This window comes from Lepidochelys olivacea, assembly GCF_965140295.1.
Source record: "Lepidochelys olivacea isolate rLepOli2 genome assembly, chromosome: 6".
Lineage (NCBI taxonomy): Eukaryota > Metazoa > Chordata > Testudines > Cheloniidae > Lepidochelys > Lepidochelys olivacea.
The window spans coordinates 107,270,747-107,292,472 of record NC_140416.1 but is presented as its reverse complement, the minus strand read 5'-3'; the positions used below and the strand labels follow the sequence as shown (position 1 = coordinate 107,292,472).

Here is a 21,726-nt window from a genome sequence, read left to right as displayed (position 1 = left end):
AGACTTACTCTCAGTAGGGGGATTGGAGAAACAGGGGAACCCTGAAATTAGTGAGGCATCCACAGTAGATTGGGGGTTGACAACCTTCTCTGAAATATCCCCAGATTTGTTCTCCACTCCCAGACAGGGTAGAAAGATGAAAAGAGAAAGAAGGGCAACTAAGGCCTTGGGAACCCAACTACTGACCCAAAGCCAGAGAGGGTCGCTCTCACAGGTAGGCGGCCCCAAGCAGCTGAAAAGGAGGCCACCCAGGAGGAAGAAGCACCCGTGCCTGCTCCCCACCCCGATGCCTCTGAACCAGTAGAGGCAACAGAGACTGGTCCCCTAGATGTCAGGCAGATTAGCCCTGGGAGAGGAAATTTTGGACGGGACCAGGCTGAAGACCCAAGGTACAACCACATTAGGAAGGAGGTAACTGAAATAGATGGGGCCCCGGTGGAAGGGAAAACCCAGGGACCAGGACCCTACTTCATAGTGAAGAAGGATCTCTTGTTACCGGGTTGCACCAGTACAGGGGCAGAAGGTACAACGGATTCTAGTACCTCAAAAACCCCAGAATGCTGTATTAAGTCTTGCCCATGGTCATCTTTTTGGGGAGCATTGGGGGTAGAGAAGACCCTGTCACGAGCCCTACGATGTTTCTTCTGGCCTGGAGTACATGAAGAAGTGCGGAGGTACTGTGCGTCCTGCCCAGAGTGTCAGCTGCACAGTCCCTGTCCCAACATCACTCATGACTCTATATAGCTCTTTCACATTTCCCCTTAGTCTCTTCTTTTCCAACCTGAAGTCCTAGCCTCTTTAATCTCCCCTCCTATGGGACTCATTCCAAACCCCTAATCATTTTAGTTTCTCTTTTCTGAACCTTTTCTAATGCCAGTATATCTTTTTTTTTGAGATGAGGGGACCACATCTGTATGCAGTATTCAAGATGTGGGCGTATCATGGATTTATATAAGGGCAATAAGATTCTCTATCCCTTTTATAATGATTCCTAACATCCTGTTTGCTTTTCTGCCTGCTGCTGCACACTGCGTAGACATTTTTAGGAAACTATCCACGCTGACTCCAAGATCTCTTTCCTGATTAGTTGTAGCTAAATTAGCCCCCATCATATTGTATGTATAGTTGGGGTTATTTTTTCCAGTGTGCATTACTTTACATTTATCCACATTAAATTTCATTTACCATTTTGTTGCCCAGTCATTTAGTTCTGTGAGATCTTTTTGAAGTGCTTCACAGTCTGCTTTGGTCTTAACTATCTTGAGCAGTTTAGTATCACCTGCAAACATTGCCACCTCACTGTTTACCCCTTTCGCCAGATCATTTATGAATAAGTTGAATAGAATTGGTCCTAGGACTGACACTTAGGGAAAACCACTACTTACCCCTCCCCATTCTGAAAATTTACCATTTATTCCTACCCTTTGTTCCCTGTCTTTTAACCAGTTCTCAATCCATGAAAGGATCTTCCCTCTTACATAAATTAAGTTGTCATGGGTAAGAGCCTTTGGTGAGGGACCTTGTCAAAGGCTTTCTGGAAATCTAAGTACACTATGTCCACTGGATCCCCCTTGTCCACCCGTTTGACCCCCTTCAAAGAACTCTAATAGATTAGTAAAACATGATTTCCCTTTACAGAAACGATGTTGACTTTTGCCCGACAATTTATGTTCTTCTATGTGTCTGACCATTTTATTCTTTACTATTGTTTCAACTAATTTGCCTGGTACGGATTTTAGACTTACTGATCTGTAATTGCTGGGATCACCTCTAGAGCCCTTTTTAAATATTGGCATTGTGTTAGCTATCTTCCAGTCACTGGATACAGAAGCTGATTTAAAGGACAGGCTACAGGCCATAGTTAATTGTTCCACAGTTTCACATTTGAGTTATTTCAGAACTCTTGGTGAATGCCATCTGGTCCTGGTGACTTGTTACTGTTAAGTTTCTCAATTAATTCCAAAACTTCCTCTAATGACACTTCAGTCTGTGACAATTCCTCAGATTTGTCACCTACAAAGGATGACTCAGGTTTGGGAATCTCCCCAACATCCTCAGTCGTGAAGACTGAAGCAAAGAATTCATGTTATAGTCTTTGTGTTCCTTTTGTATCTCGATCGTCCAGGGGCCCCACTAGTTGTTGAGCAGGCTTCCTGCTTCTGATGTACTTAAACATTTTATTATTTTGCGTTTTTGGCTAGCTGTTCTTCAAACTCCTTTTTGGCTTTTCTTATTACATTTTTACACTTAATTTGGCAGTGTTTATGCTCCTTTCTATTTACCTTACTAGGATCTGACTTCCACTTTTTAAAAGATGCCTTTTTATCTGTCACTGCTTCTGTTACATGGTTGTTAAACCACAGTGGCTCTTTTTTAGTTCTTTTACTGTGTTTTTTTAATTTGGGGTATATATTTAAGTTGAGCCTCGATTATGGTGTCTTTGAAAAGTGTCCATCAACCCACTCAGACTGTAGTTTGAATTCTCTTAATGATGTAAACTATAACCAAGTTACACCTTTGGTGCACAATTTGCCAGAGATGGTGGAAGACCTTTACTCTTCTGAAAACACAGAGTCCCTACATATGTCTTCTGTTATTGGGGAGACCCAATTTGAAATCTGTGATGTCTATATGCAGCCAGTAAATGGCCTTTAAAATACAGATGGAAGTTATCACTAAAGAGAAAAGTGATGTTCCAATAAGACTTGCCAGGCCATGTGAACGGTCCAGAACCTCTGGAGTACTTGCCTCTGCAATGTGGCTGACATCTGACTGTTCCTTACTCATGAATGTTGAGCCTTCAAAATATGCCGGAGTCCTAGAAAGCCCAGTCACCACAACTCAGCAACAACCCATGTTAGTAAAGTCCAACGGTGAAAATATGTGTGACCAATCAAGAGAAAACTAGGGCTTCCATTTCTAGACAGTGTTGGGGAATAGCTAAGAAAGAAATTGCATGCAACCTAATCTAAGGTACAGACAGGCTAATTCCCTCTGTTTAAACATATAGTAAATGAGAGATAAGACTTCAAAATGTCAACTAGGACTAGCAGTTCCCTACAGAACATTAATGTTTGTGTAGGGGAATTGGAGCTAATGTAAAGCTGTATCAGTAGTTGCAATCAAACGTGATCCCATGCAGCATACAGTACTCTGCCTTTAGTCCTGTTATTTCCCAGCAACCCAACTCCTGTACCTGTGGCCAAGTAATTATGCATTTCTTTAAGCAATAAGCAACAATAGATACTATGCCTTAGCATTGTATACATGCCTATGCTACTGCTGCAGGGGTCAGGCCTTCTCATGACATGGTGGTTGGAGAAATGCATAGCATCACAATAACTAAACTGAAGTAGTGGTGATGATTCTGTAAATGCAGAATAAGTAGCACTCATCATATTGTTTCACCTTCACAGTGAGTGCACCATCTTCAGTGAGGCCTGTGCCTGCTTCCTGCAACTGCTTTGTTCCCATTGTGAGTGGTCACTTGCAGGTTCAGCCTTGGATAACTGCCAAAATGACTCAAATCACACAAACCGGAAGTTTGGGGGAGCAGATAATCCTCATCAACTTTCATTTTGCAGGGTCAAACTGACTTTCCCTTTTATTTGGTGTTGACAATGAACTCTGACAGAGCCTGTTTTTCTAACCTTCTCTCCAGAACTGGGCATGCCAACGTGGGTTTATAATGTAAATACCAACAGTTGAAGTTCTTCTACAATGAGGGGTTTTTATTTTTCCTTTATGAGAATGACTTTTCTCTCTCAAACCTAGCTGCTAAACAGATCAGGGCCAGGAGAATAAATAACCATTTTAATTTGCATGGTTCTCTTTTTGCCTTCCCCTCCATATGGTATGGGGTAGATTTTTGGAGTAATCTACAGAAGAAGAAAGGGCTTCATGGAGCCCTTTGCTCAGCACTAGTAAAACTGTCTCCTACTGAACAAATGTAGAGGTGTGGGACTTGCCTATTAGCAGGAAGAGAGTGAGAGAAGGGTATTTTGTTGCAGCACCACCCAGAGCTACAGGGATGTTTGTTTAAACTTCTTTTCAAATCTACTATCCCAGTATATAACCTGTTTTTTACTACAATTGAAATAAACTACTTTAAACCAAGCCTGAACTTTATTGCTCTTCCTTATTAACTGTATTTTCTCAAGGTGGACGTGAGGGGAAGTGTGGCAAGTGAAATGTAAAATAAACCTACATCAAGGGATCTATTAAACATCAGTTAGAACCTTTGTGTCTTAAGTTCACTAAAATTCCACCTGACTTAAAAATCCTCCAGAGACTCACTAGCATGCTCAAGTATATATGCTGTAGTATGGATTTCCATTGTGGAAGAGTGGTAAGGATACTGAACATTTAATGAGAGGCCACAACGTAAAATCATTTCTTCCTGGGTTCACCAAGGTCAGAATGGAAGTAAGAGAGGAGTTTGACGGTTTAGTTTTTTTTTAGTATTCTGGGGGTTGCACTCTTGTGCTTAAGGAAAACTAAGTTACTTACAGCTTTGAAAAAAGAAAAGGAGTACTTGTGGCACCTTAGAGACTAACCAATTTATCTGAGCATAAGCTTTCGTGAGCTACAGAAGTGAGCTGCAGCTCACAAAAGCTTATGCTCAAATCAATTGGTTAGTCTCTAAGGTGCCACAAGTACTCCTTTTCTTTTTGCGAATACAGACTAACACGGCTGCTACTCTGAAACCTTACAGCTTTGAGGTGCTGGAGCAGGACTATTCTTAAATGCTGAAATTTGCTGGGAAGAAAAATGCTTTTGCTTATTTTTCTTCCCTGGCGTTACAATGACTGGCAGTGTAACTGTAAAATGGTGACAGTTAGGCTCCAGTGTGGTGCATACAGCCTTGTTTGGAAACACCAACAATGTTAATTATTTTATTACTACCGATTCAGTAGCCTACAGCCTACACTAAACTGGCACTAGGGCTTATGCCTCTGACTACATCTATGGCATATCTCCATAGCAGCAGAAGCCTTGCTCTTTAGTCAATTTTTTCCCCCCTAAATTCTTCAATGTTTTCAGTTCTTCTGTAAAAACTTCTTAGACTTTGCTCTCTAGATTTCATCTCAGACAAATTAGAGGTGGAAAAAGACCACCTATGTCTAGCTCACTGGGCTTTATTTCTACAACTGCTAGTAAGCTGAAAGTTGCTACTGGAGACAGTGAACAAACACTCTTGAAATTTGGACCTCATGGTCCATCTCTTCAGCCTTCCAAAGTCCAAAGCTGGGGCACAATGTCTGAAAAGCCCCAAAGTGCGTGGTGAACATTATTTAAGCTTAAAATGCTGGAGGATTCCTCATAGGATAGATCAGTGTCTACCTCTACCAAATCCTAGCCCCATGTTAAACAGAAAAAATTCAGACCCCATCTAACCCTGTAGAATAGAAATGGGCTCAGGAGGCCAGTAGCTCTGTTCATGACCCCTCAAGCCTGGCATTAAACATCTCTCAGCTTTTTGCTGATGATTATTTTTGTTCTAAATTTTAGAAGTGCATGTAACATAGATAACTGAGTGAAAAGAGTTATGGTCCTCACTTTTAGTGTCATTTGACACATGCAAGCCCAGATGTGTTAATCAGGGAAGGGAAGTAACCTAGTCTCCTTCCATATCTCCTGCATTTCATATCCATAAGTGTTTCAAAGGGCTTACCTTTGATTTACTTCAGGGAACTGCATGAGACTATATATTTCAGGGTGAAGCTTTTCCTCACAGTTGAAGTTGTTTTCCATTTCACTGCCTTTAGCAGCACCCTAAATAATTATTCTTAATAGTTGCCCTCTTCAGGCATGCTTCTTTCTTCCACCCATGACTAACCTGTGTAAAAATAACTTAAATGAACCCATCCCTCCAGTTCCTTACTCCTGCCTTGCTGCTTAAGTGGTTCTTTCCTTCTTTCTGAAGCTCCAAACCTAATTCAATAATCTAGGTTTACAGGTTATTTCCTTTAGACAGATTTTTTTCTAGATGGGTTCAAAACTACAACCCACTTTAGAAAAAGTTGTTTTATTTGTATTTGACCTTAGTTGGAGGTAAGAGAACAAGCTTCCCTGTATTGCCCCCACTATGCCTCAGGCCTGTCTTGGAGGATGACTATTGATGAGGGGTCATAGATATGGTCTTCATGTTCAGTCAGTTTTGGCTTTCCTGCTGAGACAGCTAAATACAAATAGGAACAAGTGGCAGTTGGTTTTTAGGGTGGACACCTGTTCCCCATGGTCAAGATCAAAAACATCTGTAATATACCAATTGTAACCATAACAAATGTGGTAAAAATGGAACTATATATAGTATCCATGTAGAAGATAAAAATTGGTCAGACTGTATAAAAATTCATTAAATAGCTGTTGGTCCATCTTTACTCATATATAAACAGTTTTGAAGAGCTCTAACCTCAAGATCCATATTTAATCATCCTGTGAAAACTTAGGGAACTAATTTGTGGATAGCCTTTAATATACTATCAAGTGGTCTGAAACTCATAAGTTATCTATACAAGGCCTACATTTAACTGACAGCAAGGATCAGTTTAAGTATACTACAGCATCTTTAACATGTAGTTTAGGGGTCTATATCATGGCAGGTGTGAATGCACAACTCAGCTACTTTAGTGGAAGCTGAGAGACTACTGCCAGAACCTAGCTCTTAAAGCCTTTTTTCATGGGAGCTCTAGAATCTCTAAAGCAGTGCTCATCAACTGAATCGTAAAAGGATTTCAGTTCAATCATCCCCCTGTAATTTTTTCTAAGTCTGGCACTCTGGAGAAAGTTGCTACTTTCTTCATTCCTCCCTCAAGGCAGCAGGGCTCAGAGGTCCTAACATAAGAATCTTAGTGAGGCTCCACCAAAAGCGGATACTACCCACCCTCCCAATGGAAGACACCCTGCACTCCAACAATCAGGCTGCTGGTCAATGACAGGCTTCGCACCACATGGCTTGTGACCTGTGTGCCATCAGTCTAAGAGGTACAGTTTCCCAATACAGTGCAGGTTGTGCTTTTATCCCCCAAGTATACTCCTGCATATGTACCTCTGTGTAAGCATGGCTCATTGAGTTCTTACAGCCACATGATCAGCCCATCCAAGACCTGTGTTTCCCTGTGTACAGGAGTTCAGAGATCTCAAATGCCAAATGGGAATACAGAACAACAAAGCTCTTTAATTATTAATGCAAATTTTATTATGCATTTGATATTCAAATTACCTGAAGACCACAGGAAGTTTAGACGGATACTCCATGTGGCAACATTCTGTAGTCCAAATACCCATCTCATTTGATGAGGCTTTTAGAAGGCTTAGGGGCCTTCTCGTAAGCTTTAGGGTACAAGGAAGTCATGCACTTCACTGGAAGGAACGTTAGAGGAAACATCCATGTTCAGAACTCACATCCCACAAAAAGCTCCTCAGAGGCAGAGAATGGCAGATTCTGTGCATGAGGAACAGCGATCAAGTGAGACAGTATTCAGACCTCATTTATAAATGGGAGACCTCATTTATAAATGAAAAAATACCCCAGAAAAGGTAACAGTGAAGGCTACTAGAGGAATAAAAAAGCCACCAGAGCGCTACCTCTAACATATTGACTGTTAGTTATTTGCATTTATCCATATTGCACTACTCCTGACAATGTTCATTCATAAGGATTCTCAACCCCTATGCACTAGCAGGTTGTTTTGCTGCCCTAGAAATTTCTGAAGATAAAGGAGCCAAACAAGTAAAAATCTAGTAAAGATGTATTTTGAGAGCAGCAGAGTTTTAAATGTTAGCAACTACTGTGTAACCAAAAGCTATTTGGTTGGGTGGTCAGATTTTTGGGTCTGCCAGCTTTAAGTGTCCCTTTAAGGAATGAACAGAATAAAACCACTATCTTTAGCATATACTATCAGAAGAGAGACCCCTCAAGGTATCTGCCATAAGAAGTTTGGTAGGGCTATTAGTTTATGTCAATGATGCCGCTCTCAGAGGTGGAAATAATACTCATTCAAAAAAAATCCCAAGTGGAACTAAATTCAAGTGTCTGCAGACATGTTGATATTAATGCAAAGTTACTTCCTCACACATGTCCACTGTGCTGGTTATTGTATCACTGGAGGTGATGAAACTGTTCTGAAAGTTAGCATTCTGTGTACAGGGTAGTTCTCACTTAAGTATGCAGGTGGTTCATATCTATACCATGTAGATTAAGCAATATGTGCAGTTCATCACACCTGTGTAATAATAATATTGGCATAACCTCTCCCTTGCGTTAAAACCTGTGTTTGCTCAATTTCAACTTGTTCCACTGAATTCATTTGGGCTTTTCTTGTTTCTGGTTACAGGTGATTTATATAGGAGATCTGCAAGTTAAGTACCACAAATGGTAAAACTGGTTTCTTAGTAAGTTAGCATCATTCATTATTGAAGACCTGGGTAATGCTTCACCATCGTTTTCCATTCCTTGAACATTTAAAAACATTAAGTAATTCTCTAGAGCAAGTCATGGCAAGAACAATGTTTTTAGAAATGAAATAAAGAACCACAAATCATGCTACAGAATTTATTTAATGTAGGAGGAACCATCAAACATTACCACATGTAATTAGAGCCATCTAAAAACCACATCCAATTCTCCCTCAAAACCATCAGTATCACCAGAAACCCTGGCAAGAAGCCCAGCCTCTAGCAAGTCAACTTTACACCAATCCATCTGACAACTTAACCATGCCCTGGAGGTTAAAACTAACACTATGGACTAGATTAAAGACACTGAATTTTACTACTATTTATCAGTTAGAAAACGTTATTTTGTTACTCTGTGCAGAGGACTGCAACACCACGTTCATAGAAACTGCGAGGATCTTCCTTGGTGGCTATTTCAAAGTCAACAGTGAAGATCAGATCAGCACGGGTGAAGTTCAGATAAACTGGTAATGTAACCTGGAAAAGAAGTTAGGCATTTATTAAAATGTGAATAAGACAGATGAATGCAAGGTAAAAGTCAAAGGGAAGACAGCAAAGGTCCCCACCACTGGAAATTATGAAGAGACATTCCATATTGAACTTTGCCCATCCTTCCCCAACCAAGATCAACTGTACTCCTAAGAAAGAGCACTCAGCCTGCCAGGCTAAAGTGTACTTTTTATAATACATTTCTAAGGTGGTGTTCAGACTTCTCAGGACCCAATGCTTCATGAGTTTACATTTATTGGTACCCCCCAGCTAGCCACAAAGAGAGGGTGGTAGCAATACTGGATCTGTTTGTCAGACTCCTAGGAATTGTAACCCCCAGGTTGAAAACTCATATTGGAAAGGAACATCTGTGGTACCGCAAAATGTAAAGACTAATGAAATGGAAGCAGGTATTTCCCCATTTTTATTCCATGGCACCAGAGAAAGTAGAATTTAAAGCTGATGAGCCACTACTGAAAGAAATCACAGAACAACAAAACTTATGTCTCCACATTACTTACCACATTAGCCTTTTTATCTGCATTTGTCTGCTTGATCCAGCGAAGCTGTGTTATGGGCAATATAGTTGATATAGCATTTGAAAGGGACAGTTTATTGTTACTGCATGTAGCTCCCTGAAGCTTCAAACCTATGAGTTAAGAAGTATGAAAATGTGAGGTCTTTCCTGAAAGTGAAGTGTATGCACATTTAAAGGAAGTTTCCTTTTCCACTCCATTTTCAAGTCCAGAGGTAGATTCACCCATCTAAAATGTGGTAATTGATATTTAGACCTACTGTTAAAATGGGAGACCTCATTTATAAATGAAAAAATACCCCAGAAAAGGTAACAGTGAAGGCTACTAGAGGAATAAAAAAGCCACCAGAGCGCTACCTCTAACATATTGACTGTTAGTTATTTGCATTTATCCATATTGCACTACTCCTGACAATGTTCATTCATAAGGATTCTCAACCCCTATGCACTAGCATAGCAAAGTTTTCCATTAACGTGTTTTTAAATAATGCAGAATCCCCCATAGAAATTGACTTCCAATGCTACTTCTCGTGCAACTGCAATCAAACTTTCACTGTGCTTGTTAACTCCCCTCGGTGTTATGTATCTGATATGGTCTGTACCAGCATTTTTACAAAAGATAAATACCCAGTGTTAAGGGCTAATAGCACCTATTTCCTTCCCTTCCACCTTGTAAAAAGCACATCAGCTAACCTGTGACTCCAAAACTGCAAGCATCCAGGACTGCATTCTGAGTAGTTGTAACATTGACTTCTAGACAAAGTTCTTCCAGGGACCAACTGTTTGCTTGAGCCACATATTGTCTTGTAGCAGTAATATATGCCTCAGGTACGAACAAGCCACCCAGGCACACATGGATGTTCTATTAAAAGAATTGTATGTTTTAGAAATTTCTATAGTAGCTACTGCAATGGCACTTAGCTGCATTCAATATCTATTTAAACAAAAAGCTGCACTAAAATATGGACCATCTTGCAAACTATGTATGGCATGTTCCCTCAGATGAAGATTTACCCTCAAAGGGATAGTTTCCTACTAACATACACATGTAGAAACAATTTTATGAATCCTAAAGTCTGTTTTATAGGAAAAAATTAGCAGTTTCAGAAGAGTTCAATATTTGTACGTAATTCTATTGCATATATATAAGTAGAATTAGAAATACAAATTTCCTAATGTGTCAACATTTCCCACAAGGCTGTGCTATAAGGTATTGTCTTCTTTGAGTACATGCAGCGTATTCCATGCATGTGCCCAGCGCACCAAAGCCAGAGAACTCTGCCTAGCAGTACCTATAGACGCTGTGCTCATGCCTTGGGACACCTCCTCTGGGTATTTAAAGGCAGCACCTCCCTGACCCTCCTCAGTTCCCTCTCACTGCCCATGGCTTGAATCGGAGCTCTGAGTGTTGTTCTCACCTCATGTTTTAGTATCAGTTTTCTGAGCGTTATTTCTTCTAGATCAGTGGTTCTCAAACTATGGGTCAGAACCCCAAAGTGGGTAGTGACCCCCTTTGAGTAGGGTCGCCAGTGCTGGCTTAGACTTGATGGGGCCCTGGGCTGAAGCATGAACCCCACTGCCCAGGGCCAAAGCCGAAGGGGCTCAGGCTTTGGTCCCCCCTGTTGGGGTCATGAAGTAATTTTTGTTGTCAGAGCGGGGTCACGGTGCAATGAAGTTTGAGAACCCCTGTTCTAGATAACAGTAGCTTAGATTTTGTTTAGTATCAATATAGTGTTCGAATAGCAGGCTGCCCCGTGTGATGCCCTCACCAGGGTTCAAGCATCATCTGTCACGCGAGGGGCCATCCTCACACAATGTGTTTGTGGTGTCTCAGTGAGGGACACATTATGAACTAGTGCTCCATTTGTAAGGTTTTTTGGGTTGTTTTGTTAAAAAAGGATTCAGGTGGCGAGAGACTTATGGCGGAAGCAGCACTTTCTGGAGCAGGCCTTGAGGCCCGCTTCAGCACTGAGGCTCTTGTCTGATTGGTGGTCACCTTCGTAACTAGCAAGTAACTGTGCTCCATGTTCGGACTCTGGTGTTTCACTCAAGAGGAAGAGTGAAACACCAGAACACTAATTGGGACCATTCCAGGGCTCAGGGAGACTCCTCATCTTTTAAGAGGAATGCTAACTGGCATTGTACTCCTGGCATGCAGAATGGAGCAGGTCCATCTAACCCAAGAGTTCTCAAACTGGGGATCATGACCCCTCAGGGGGGTCACAAGGTTATTACTTGGGGGGTTGCGAGCTGTCAGCACCACCCCAAGCCCTGCTTCACCTCCAGCATTTATAACAGTGTTAAATATTTTTTAAAAAAATGTGTTTTTAATTCATAGGCTTGCTATGTGAAAGGGGTCAAGAGTACAAAAGTTTGAGAACCACTGGTTGAACTGCTCCCTGGTACCATACTGAGACCAGCAAGAGCCTGTACCATTGACTCTGATTCTGGCCATGGGGTGTTCATTGAGTCCAGTACCAATGATGTCAGGACTGGAGCAGATTGTCTCCGTGCTGGTAACATATCAGACATCAGACCTGCTTTGCCTCTCAGTCCCTGACTCTCCACTAGTTCAGGAATTTTTCTGGGGCCGTAGCTTTTAATGCTTTGTTCTCAGTGGTGCCCATGGCACCTTCTAGCTGGGTTGCAGAACTGTTGGGTTTATTGGCAGTGCAGCTTGCACTGCCCATGTCCCAGACTGTGGAATTGAGGCAGATGCCAGACCTGGCCCCCAAAGTCCCCCTCAATGCTCGTGCGCCCTTTAGTACAGTCATTGCCCTGACAATAGATTCTGTTGTCGACTTCAGTATCGCCCTTGACCTCAGTACTGGCACCTCTTCTGGTACCAGGTACGACTGTCTCACTCAATACCATCAGTGCCCAATTCCCCATTCCTCTTTAGTACCGATGCCGCCCCCATGTTGGGACGCTATCAGTACACCATGTTCCCTTTTGCTCTATCTTCCACTCCCTGGGTTTTTAGCAATTGCATGATTGTGGTGACAATATACCTCAGGAAGAGGGGATTTCATGTCTTCCTGTATATGGATGATTGGTACAAAGAGGCAAGTCCAGAGAAGAAGTCCTCATGTTCACTTCACACTATGCTTACTCGATAGTCTAGGTCTCTGCCTAACCAATGGGAAGTCAACATTGATTCCAGTACTGAGTTCACTGTGGCCCTGCTAGACTGAGTTTGAGAGCATTACTGCCGACCAACTGATTTTGCATTATTCACCATCTGTGTCTGGAACTGCAGTCTCAACCCTCAACTACAGCCCAAGTATGCCTGAGGTTGCTAGACCATGTGGCTACATACACACAGATAATTCAATGTGTCATATTACTCCTTTGTCTTCTTCAAATGTGGCTGATATTGGTCTATCATCTGAACCATCATGTGCTGGACAAAATGGTCTGACTTCCTCTGCCTATCTGGACTCCTTATGGTGGACAACTGTTCAGGGAACACATGCCAGGGTGTTCCCTTCGCCCGGTCCCCATCGACCAGGACTACTGTCACTGATGCCTTCTTAATAGGCTGGGGAGCACATCTGAGTTCACAGAAAATTCTAGGCCTGTAGTCGGAACAGGAAGCTTCTCTGCAAATCAGTGTCCTAGAATTTGTGCCATCTACAGTGCCTGTCAGAGACATCGGGGACTCAGCATGCACATCCTTAAGAATATCACCATGATGTATTATGTGAACAGACAGAGGGTGCATACTCCCATGTGCTGTGTCAGAAGGCGATCAGACTGCCAGTTTTGCAACAAAAACAATCACTGTGGCCTGTCATTTACCTGGGATCCAAAATCACCTGGCAGATCCCCTCAGTAGAAAAATTTTCCTTGAATTACAAGTGGTCTAAAAAGCCCAGTGTCCTACCTCTTTGCTGTTTGGGAATTCTGGCCTGTTCAAGACAGACAAGAAATGCCATCTATTTTGCTCTTGAGGGTGTAGGTCTCAGTCCAGGCGCCTGATTGATGCTTTCCACCTGATGCTGGGAATCAGAACTCCTGTATGCCTTTTCCTTCAATTCAAATCATCCTGGAGGTCATTCTCAAGCTGAAACTGGACCGTACCAAGCTCATTCTCATTGCTCCAATGTAGCAGAAACCATATCAATTCTCTGACCTCAGGTTATTGTCCTCAGAGATGGGAGGCCAAACCAATAATCTCTTTCCTCTTCACCCTGACCTCTTTTTTCCCTTTTTGTCAGAAAGCTCCTTTCCTTGTGGCAACATCATCTGCTAGGAGCATGTGTGAACTGCAAGCTCTGATGGCGGAGCATCCTGACACACAATTTTCCAAAAACAAGGTAATCCTGTAGTTGCACCATAAGTTTTATCATCTAAAGTGGTTTCTCAGTTTTACTTGAAACAAATTATTTATCTACCAGTGTTGTTCTTTGAGCCAAATTCAACCCCAGATGAGCAGCATCTTCACACACTGGATGTCAGGAAATGTTTAGCCTTTTACAGATAGAACTAAACGTTTCCTTTCTTCATCTCATCTGTTTCATGTGTGAACCAAATGAAGGGGCAATCTCTTCATAGATGATCTCAAGATGGATAACTTCCTATATCATAAAAAGAAAAGGAGTACCTGTGGCACCTTAGAGACTAACCAATTTATTTGAGCATAAGCTTTCGTCAGCTACAGCTCACTTCATCGGATGCATCCGATGAAGTGAGCTGTAGCTCACAAAAGCTTATGCTCAAATAAATTGGTTAGTCTCTAAGGTGCCACTAGTACTCCTTTTCTTTTTGCGAATACAGACTAACATGGCTGTTACTCTGATTCCTATATCATGACAGCAAATGAAGCAGCTCAGATTTGGAATTTGCAGGGCTGCCATTGGATCCTATGTACATATGTTTAAAACCACTATGCCACTTATGCTAAATCCAGATCAGATGAAAACTTAAGGTAATCCTGCACTCCTTGTTTAAACATACTCCAAGCCCCACCTCCTGCAAATACTGCTTGAGAGTCACCTACATGAAATTCATGGCTGCATCTACTTGAAGAAGGAATTAGAAACAGGTACTTATCTGTAGTGTATTATTCTGGATGTGATGCAGATGTGTATTCCACAACTCACCCTCTGCATTAGAGTCTGTACTCTTGACATTTGGTGTGAAGGAAATGAGGGAGGTTGGGGGGTGTACCAACCTTATATAGCCACAGTAGAGGCTAGGGTCACAGGGCATGAGTGCTGCCACTACATGTATTGCTAGTCAAAATTATTTGCTTTGGTGCTCTGGACCCACACACACCTCCTCGGAATACATGGCTGCATCACGTTTTGAACAATTACAGAACAGTAAGACAGACTATGTAAGTCGACCTATGCTATGCAACTCCAGCTACGTTATGTAAGTCAACATACGTTAGGTCGAGTTACCACGGGGTCTACACTGCAGGAGGTCGACAGCAGAAACTCTCCCGTCGACTTACCTTACTCTTCTCGTTGGGGGTACAGTACAGGGGGTCGACTGAAGAGCAATCTGCTGTCGATTTGGCAGGTCTTCACTAGACCTGCTAAATCGACTGCCAGTGGATCAATCTCAGAGCATCGATCCTGGCTGTAGTGTAGACATAGCCTAGCTGTTTTTTCCCCATTGCAGCAACTATACTGTGTGCATGATCTGCAGCTAGGTTTGGAAAATGGCAATTTTTAAACACAGGAAGTCATTCAGGAACACCATAATATACAAGCACGTTTGAAGGGGTGTCCAGGTAAGATTTCTGAGAAGCTCCTTAGCTAAAGTGTTTCAATGCTTTTTACACTAACAGATATAAGCAGTTACAGACTCATGTAACCCTGATTTCTCAGAATTCAGAAAAGCCTTTAATGAGAAAAAGCAATACAACGCAAGATAGATACCTTTAGTTCTTTTGCTCCACCAGAAGCTGCTGCCTGGGAAATATTCTGGAGTTGTTTAATGCGTTCACTGAAGTCAGACACCCACTGAATAACAGTCATGCCAGCAGGTACAGTGTAATGAGACCAGCTACGAGGCAGAATACCTAGAGAAGACATATCCAAGGTAAGAGCTCTGTATGGGTATGAGTTGGATTACACACTATTTCCAAATGCAATTTTATCCTTTCAGTGGCAGTCACTTTGCTATTACTGTGTTTTACAACAGATTTTTCATACCATCAAGCACAGTGGGGTTCTAACTTAACTGGGTCCAGAGAGTACAAGTGTAACACAAACTGAAAGACAGTTTCATGACATTATAGAAAGCTACCTAGTTTTCTAAAATGTGTTCTTCAGATGAATATTTAAACAGAAATTACTGTCTGAAGTACAATTTACTAACAAATCCTGGAAGACATTCATTAGTAAGTTCAACTGCATATACACCAGGTCTCAAAATACATCACAGCTAATTATACAATTAAGCCTTTTGCAACACGGAAGACAACAATTTTAAGGAGTTACTGCAAAGGGTACCACCACCTTTATCCTCTGGTCACAAGGCAAAGAATATTTTATTAATTCAGTGTACAATAGTTCTGCTTAAATCCATCTCAACCAGCAGCATATTCCACTGTATTGATGCAATACGTCCCCTTTTCATCACACTGCCAAATGTATGAGCAGAGAAAAATCAAGCCAGGGTAACTTTTGGAGTTCCTCTGATAATTTTGGTACAAGTGAGTGCTTAAAACTTAAGGTTTAGATGGAAACTGATTTACGGTCAATTAACACCAGGCTCCAACTGTTTGTTTCAAACTCAGCAAAATCTTATTTTTTTATACCAATCTCAGTTTTAGTGCTGTCAACTCTCAATTCTTTTCCAAGTCGCACAGTATAGATGTCTTACTTAAATCTCCAGCTCCTGGACAGTAACATGAAAGTTTCATCTTTCATTTAAATAGTTTCAGCTTCCACAGTTGCAGAAAAAGTTTAAACACCACAATCCAAGTGAACCCCAAAGGCAAAAACCCTAGACTGCTTAAAAAATTTCCCCCCCCCCTTTCTTCAAGTCAATCTCATGCTATTTGAATGGTTAGGTTGGCAATACTGCAGTTCATATATGTCACAGGATCAACCGCACCATTTTGACTTTCAGAATTTTGTATTAGGCAAAAATAGTGGTGTTTCTCTTCAGTGCTAGAAATGAGAAGACATCAACTGATGTAATAGGATTACTGGGAAAGCATTCTAGAAAGAGAAGCTTGTTTGAAGTCACATACCTTTCACCAATTCATTTATAAGTGTACGCAAGTAGTTGGTCTGTTTCTTCTTGCCCTCACAAACCTGAACCACATCGGCAAGATCCTGACGGACATCCTGAAGTAATTTGGCTCCCATTTTCACCTCTCTCTCAAAGAATCGGAACAACGGATCCTTATTTAAGGAAGAAAAATGAGGAAACAAGATGAGCATCTTCTGGTGGGAAAAATAACTTAACCCTGCAACAGTGAAAGGGAACTAGTTGGCTGCCCAAATCCCACATGCATCATCATCAACTGTTAAGGGCTCACCATAATGTGTTTTTTACAATGCAGTCATTTCCTTCACCCACCCTGAAGATGCAGCTGCTTCACAGATGGTAGTTTAAGGGAACTGAAGCAAGAACTTCATTCCCTTCTGACACCAACTGCAGGCAAGAACATGCAAGCTACTTGCTACAGTTTGGCCTAATTATTACAAATTCCCTATTCCTTTCTGTATCTATGTCCAGAGCCCAGGTCCATAACCTGATCTAAACAGAGAAGTTTAATATATAATCCAAGTCTAAATCATTCAACAACCTAGAATCAGACTTCCCTTTAACTCTCTTGATTGTAAAACAACCCGTCTCATACTAGCCCTCAGAGCTTTATGGCTCCCTTTCATTTTTAGTCCCCACTCTCAATTAGCAGAAGCCTCAGTATTAGCTACCACCCATCTTTCCAGTGAGGACCGACCAGTGATACTACCTTTGAGCCAACATACACTCTTCAGTTCACTTGAGTGATCAGACATGTGATGTGTCTGATGCTGCACTTATAGCACCCCTGGCTTAGGAAGCAAGAGACTAGAAGTAAACTCTTCTAAATGATACCTTCCCAACCAAATGGAAGTGTTACTCTGTCATAATTTCTTTAACTGAATTACAGCAAAGAAAAGGAAACAATACCTTGTTTCAAAGTCTGCTATACTACTTGGATCTAGAGAGACCTTTTTCAGGCTGCAATCTGAGTAGGATACCTCAGCCACATTTGCATAACCCCTAGTCCTTTACAGACCAAAATATGTATTTGGCAATCACCTTAATATTTTCCACTGTTCGTTTAAGATGATTTAGAGTTTGTGGGATAAGATGGAACCAGTTGGAGGCTGTGGTGTGCAGTGTTCTCATCCAGGATGGACGACCATCTGAAGTTGAATCTGTTCTTGCCTTCTTCTCAGTTTCTGCATAAGCTAGATCATCCTCATCCTCTAGCATCTGCATTTTCAGCATTTTACTGATCATATCAATACCTGAACCAAAGAATAAAGGAAGCAAAGCCAAAAAAAAAAAAAAAGTAAAGAAAAGTGTTGGGATATCAGTACAAGGAAAGTTTGAAAGAGGCATGTGGATTACATTTAACACTTCTGTGATTGCCACTTATACTTAAGGATTATTTTTAATTATTAAAGAGTAACCGTCCTTAGGACTAGAACTAAAAAAGTCAGAGTCTCACTTGTGTAGTATCTTCCTGTCTACTGATGATATTCTAAGCAAGTTACTGTCAACCTGAAGAATTCATAGACATTTATTCATTATTTTGTGGAGGCTGATATTGTTAATACACATTGAGATACACTAAATAGTAAAGTTACAAGTATCTCAAAAAGGTACTTGTGTCTCATCTATTTTGAGCATTAAAAAAAAAAAAGAGTGAAGTTTACATAACCTGTAAGCACACAAGAAAGTCAAATACAAGTTTTACCCTGTGTGGTGAGAAGAACTTTTTCTGCATTGTTTGGTAAACCAAGCCAGGATGGGGTTTGTGTGTCTGGCAGCAACTCAACCCATTGGACAAATTCTTCACGTCTGTAAGTGAAAGTTGTGGCAGTAAATTGAACTAAGTTAATTATCCATAATCTCATGCATTTTAATAGGTGACCAGAAATACATTGCCTGGCTAAATACCAATGCAAAAAATACAACTTCCAGCTTCTCAAAAGGAAAGCAAGCTACTAAGGTGAGACCAATTGAAATTTGAGGTTGAAAAAATACCTGATTCCATCTGGCATTTGAATATCCTTATGTCCATCAACCTTGCAAGCCAGTTTGAATTCACTATCAAAGCTCAAAGTGGTAAACAAACGCTCCAGGAAAGTGTTTAGCAAACGCTGATCAAATTCATTATCAATGCGACCTCCATAAATGGACTGTGCCATCAATGTCTTCAGAGCAGACCATGGGATTTTATCAGGTGAAATGTTTTGGCGGCCCTGACAGTAGAGACAATTTAATTAGAATGTGAAGATTCACCAAAAAAAATACGGAAATCTAGTTTGGACAGTTTAATGAAAGCCAAAATGAAAAAGTTTGGATATTGCTTCTTTCCAGCTAATCTGGACAGTGTTTCAGATTAATTTGCCCTTCACTGAACAGTAACCACAAGTAATCCAAATGTTACCTTGTATTTAAAAAAAGATTATGAAAGAGCAAAAAAATCAATTACCTTTGCTGTATCATCCAGCCAGGTATCTATTGTGTCACAGGCAGATCTCAGATCAGATTCACCAAATTCATATTTCTTGGACCAGCCCAGGGGAGCATATCGCAAACGTTCTTGAATGATGGCATGGAACCAGGCAAGGAGGAAATATAAACGAGCACGTTCGTTTGGAGACTAGCATGGGAAAAAAAGAAAATGCATTATTTCTTCACACTAAAACCAAAGTGATCAGAATTTATTAAAAAAACCTGGTTTGCTACAGTGCTGGTGAATGTCAACTGTCGAGTAAACACAGCATTCTCCAGGTTTTAATGCATCAGATCACAAAAAGCTTAACAGATTGCTTCCTTACATGTCAGGTATGTTTTAGTCAGCGTAAACTAAAAGCCTCTGAAAAACTTGTTCCTTCACAATAATATCAGAAGGCATAACATTTGTTTAATGTATGATAGAAACTGAAAACTGTTCATGAAAGTTTTTTAACTTCAGAGCTTTCAGTTGGTTTGAGTTCCACATAACTACACAGAAACCATCGCCTCACCTTGCATATTCTAGAAACAGGAATACTACTGAATGTCCTCAGCATGTTCGCCTTTACACCAGGAGGAGGTTCAAACACAAAGATCCGACCAGCACGTAGCAAATTCACCGGCACCTAGGACAGAAGAGCATCAACACAAGTTACACCCTGAGGAATGCTCCCTTCTATGAAAAATGTGATACTTGGAACAAGTTTGTTAACCTACACTAAGTTTTTTATTGTAACAGAGTATCCTCCCTCTTGCAATAAGATGCCAAAATTACCAGGAGTAGGGACTTACATGAGAATTCATGTTAAAGTATATGATTAAGTACTAAGGGCCAATTCCTACTTTCTGCTAAGAAAAAGGAAAGGATGGGAAGACGTAGGCAGTCTTTTCTGCCCTGCGTAAGCAGAGAAACAGGATATTTACAAAACACTTGACATTACTAGGAATGGGGTGAGCAATACCCTAGAAAGCACCTGGCAGGATTTTGGGGACATTTGTTCCTGCTCCTGCAGATGCATTCCAAAATGCACCCTTTCCCCTTGTCACACTAAGGCCATCATGGGGAATGCTGCCCTGGTTGGTAGGAGTCTTGTAACAGCACTACACACCACTTGCTGTGCCAGTCGAAGCCAAACTTGGTTTCAGTTACCTTGGGATTTATCTCCATTGTAAGGAAAAGTCGGAAGCAAGCATGAGGTTGTAAAGAATGCAGCTTCTTCTCTAGCTGCATCAACCAACCAGGAGCCAGATGGACATTCTTTAGCATCACCCACCTACAAGAATATATTAACAGAACAGTAACTAACTTGTTATTGTCAGTTCCACTTATATAAAAAGAGGGACAGAACATACCTGCCAGATTTCACTGCTGTGTTTATTGCCTTATCTGCTTGATTAAATCCTTCAGCAGAGCCTACAAGCAGAAGGTTATAGTTAGTTCTAGAAACTTAATTGGCTTAAATTATGTTTATATGAGGTGGTAAGAAATAAGACAAACATAACAACTGCCTGGAACAATTTGCTTTTCTTAAATTAGTAAATGTTAATTTCACCATGCATGCACACACACAAAGATGAAAAAAATATCTGAATCAAACACACACTTACAGACAGGAAAACAATAAAAATGCTGCTTGAAGACAGATTTAAGGATATTTACTTCGTATATTTTTACAAGTGATGTTGACAATTTGTGTTTATGATAAAGCTTTAACTTTTTGAATCCCAATGTCTGTCATTAAATAAACTGTCTCCCCCATGATTCCCCTCCACTGAAAGTTTTAAAACTGTTAAGTGATCTTAAAAAAATAATCAGTATCTGTCAAAAATTATAAAACAAAAATGAAAGTCAAGTTCTGCCAAACCTAATGATAATGTATTCTTACCTATAGCAATAGAGGTAATCTGTGTGTTTTGTTCAGTGGCAAGATCTTCAACATGGCCACTGGCATCATAGCCAGGTACAGAACACATCAGAACAGGAGTATTAGGTTTCACCTACAATCCAGGGCATTCAAACAAAACATTTACAATTACCATAAGAATAAACCATATTGATAATTATGCACCTCCCCCAAATCTGTGGGGGGGAAGGTAAATTCCCTTCATCCCTTATGCTACTGTAATAAGTGTGTTCAGCATAGCTAGTAAGTGTTATACTGCAATAGTTTTAGCTAAAGGATCCTAGGAATACTGTTCTCTCAGTGCTGAAGCCTATAACGGACACCCATCACCTCAAACTGAGGCAGAGCAGTCTGATGTGCCACCACCAGAGATGTATGCCCTTGATACGATGTCATGTTTTAAAAGTATTTCCATTCCTATAATTTACCTCAGTATCTACAATGTGTGTCAGATCTAAGGGCTGCTCCATAATGGACATAAAGGATTCGCCAAGGTTTGCTGAAACAAAGGCATGTGCCATGGCCAGCAGACGATCTGGACGGAATGCCTGGATCAAGAGCAAACGATGAACGGCCTGCCCAATAGGGGCTAAAATGAGAAAAGAAGAGAGAGTGTGTGTTATTGTTCCTGAC

General features: G+C 40.9%; 1 protein-coding gene across 1 annotated transcript in view; it reads right to left on the bottom strand.

Annotated features, from left to right (window-relative positions):
- Positions 1-8,543: 8,543 nt before the first annotated feature.
- The window catches only part of LOC311521995 (cytoplasmic dynein 1 heavy chain 1), a 70,134-nt gene continuing 56,951 nt past the window's right edge, over positions 8,544-21,726 (bottom strand). The window contains exons 65-78 of the mRNA XM_084630785.1: positions 21,522-21,682; positions 21,076-21,187; positions 20,543-20,603; positions 20,340-20,463; positions 19,702-19,815; positions 19,164-19,334; positions 18,713-18,930; positions 18,423-18,526; positions 17,759-17,970; positions 16,698-16,851; positions 15,376-15,518; positions 10,178-10,346; positions 9,471-9,598; positions 8,544-8,937 (exon numbers count right to left, since the gene is read on the bottom strand). Coding sequence (XP_084486911.1) covers positions 8,809-8,937; positions 9,471-9,598; positions 10,178-10,346; positions 15,376-15,518; positions 16,698-16,851; positions 17,759-17,970; positions 18,423-18,526; positions 18,713-18,930; positions 19,164-19,334; positions 19,702-19,815; positions 20,340-20,463; positions 20,543-20,603; positions 21,076-21,187; positions 21,522-21,682 — 2,000 coding nt within the window. The 3' untranslated portion in view covers positions 8,544-8,808. The remainder of the gene's footprint in view (positions 8,938-9,470; positions 9,599-10,177; positions 10,347-15,375; positions 15,519-16,697; positions 16,852-17,758; positions 17,971-18,422; positions 18,527-18,712; positions 18,931-19,163; positions 19,335-19,701; positions 19,816-20,339; positions 20,464-20,542; positions 20,604-21,075; positions 21,188-21,521; positions 21,683-21,726) is intronic.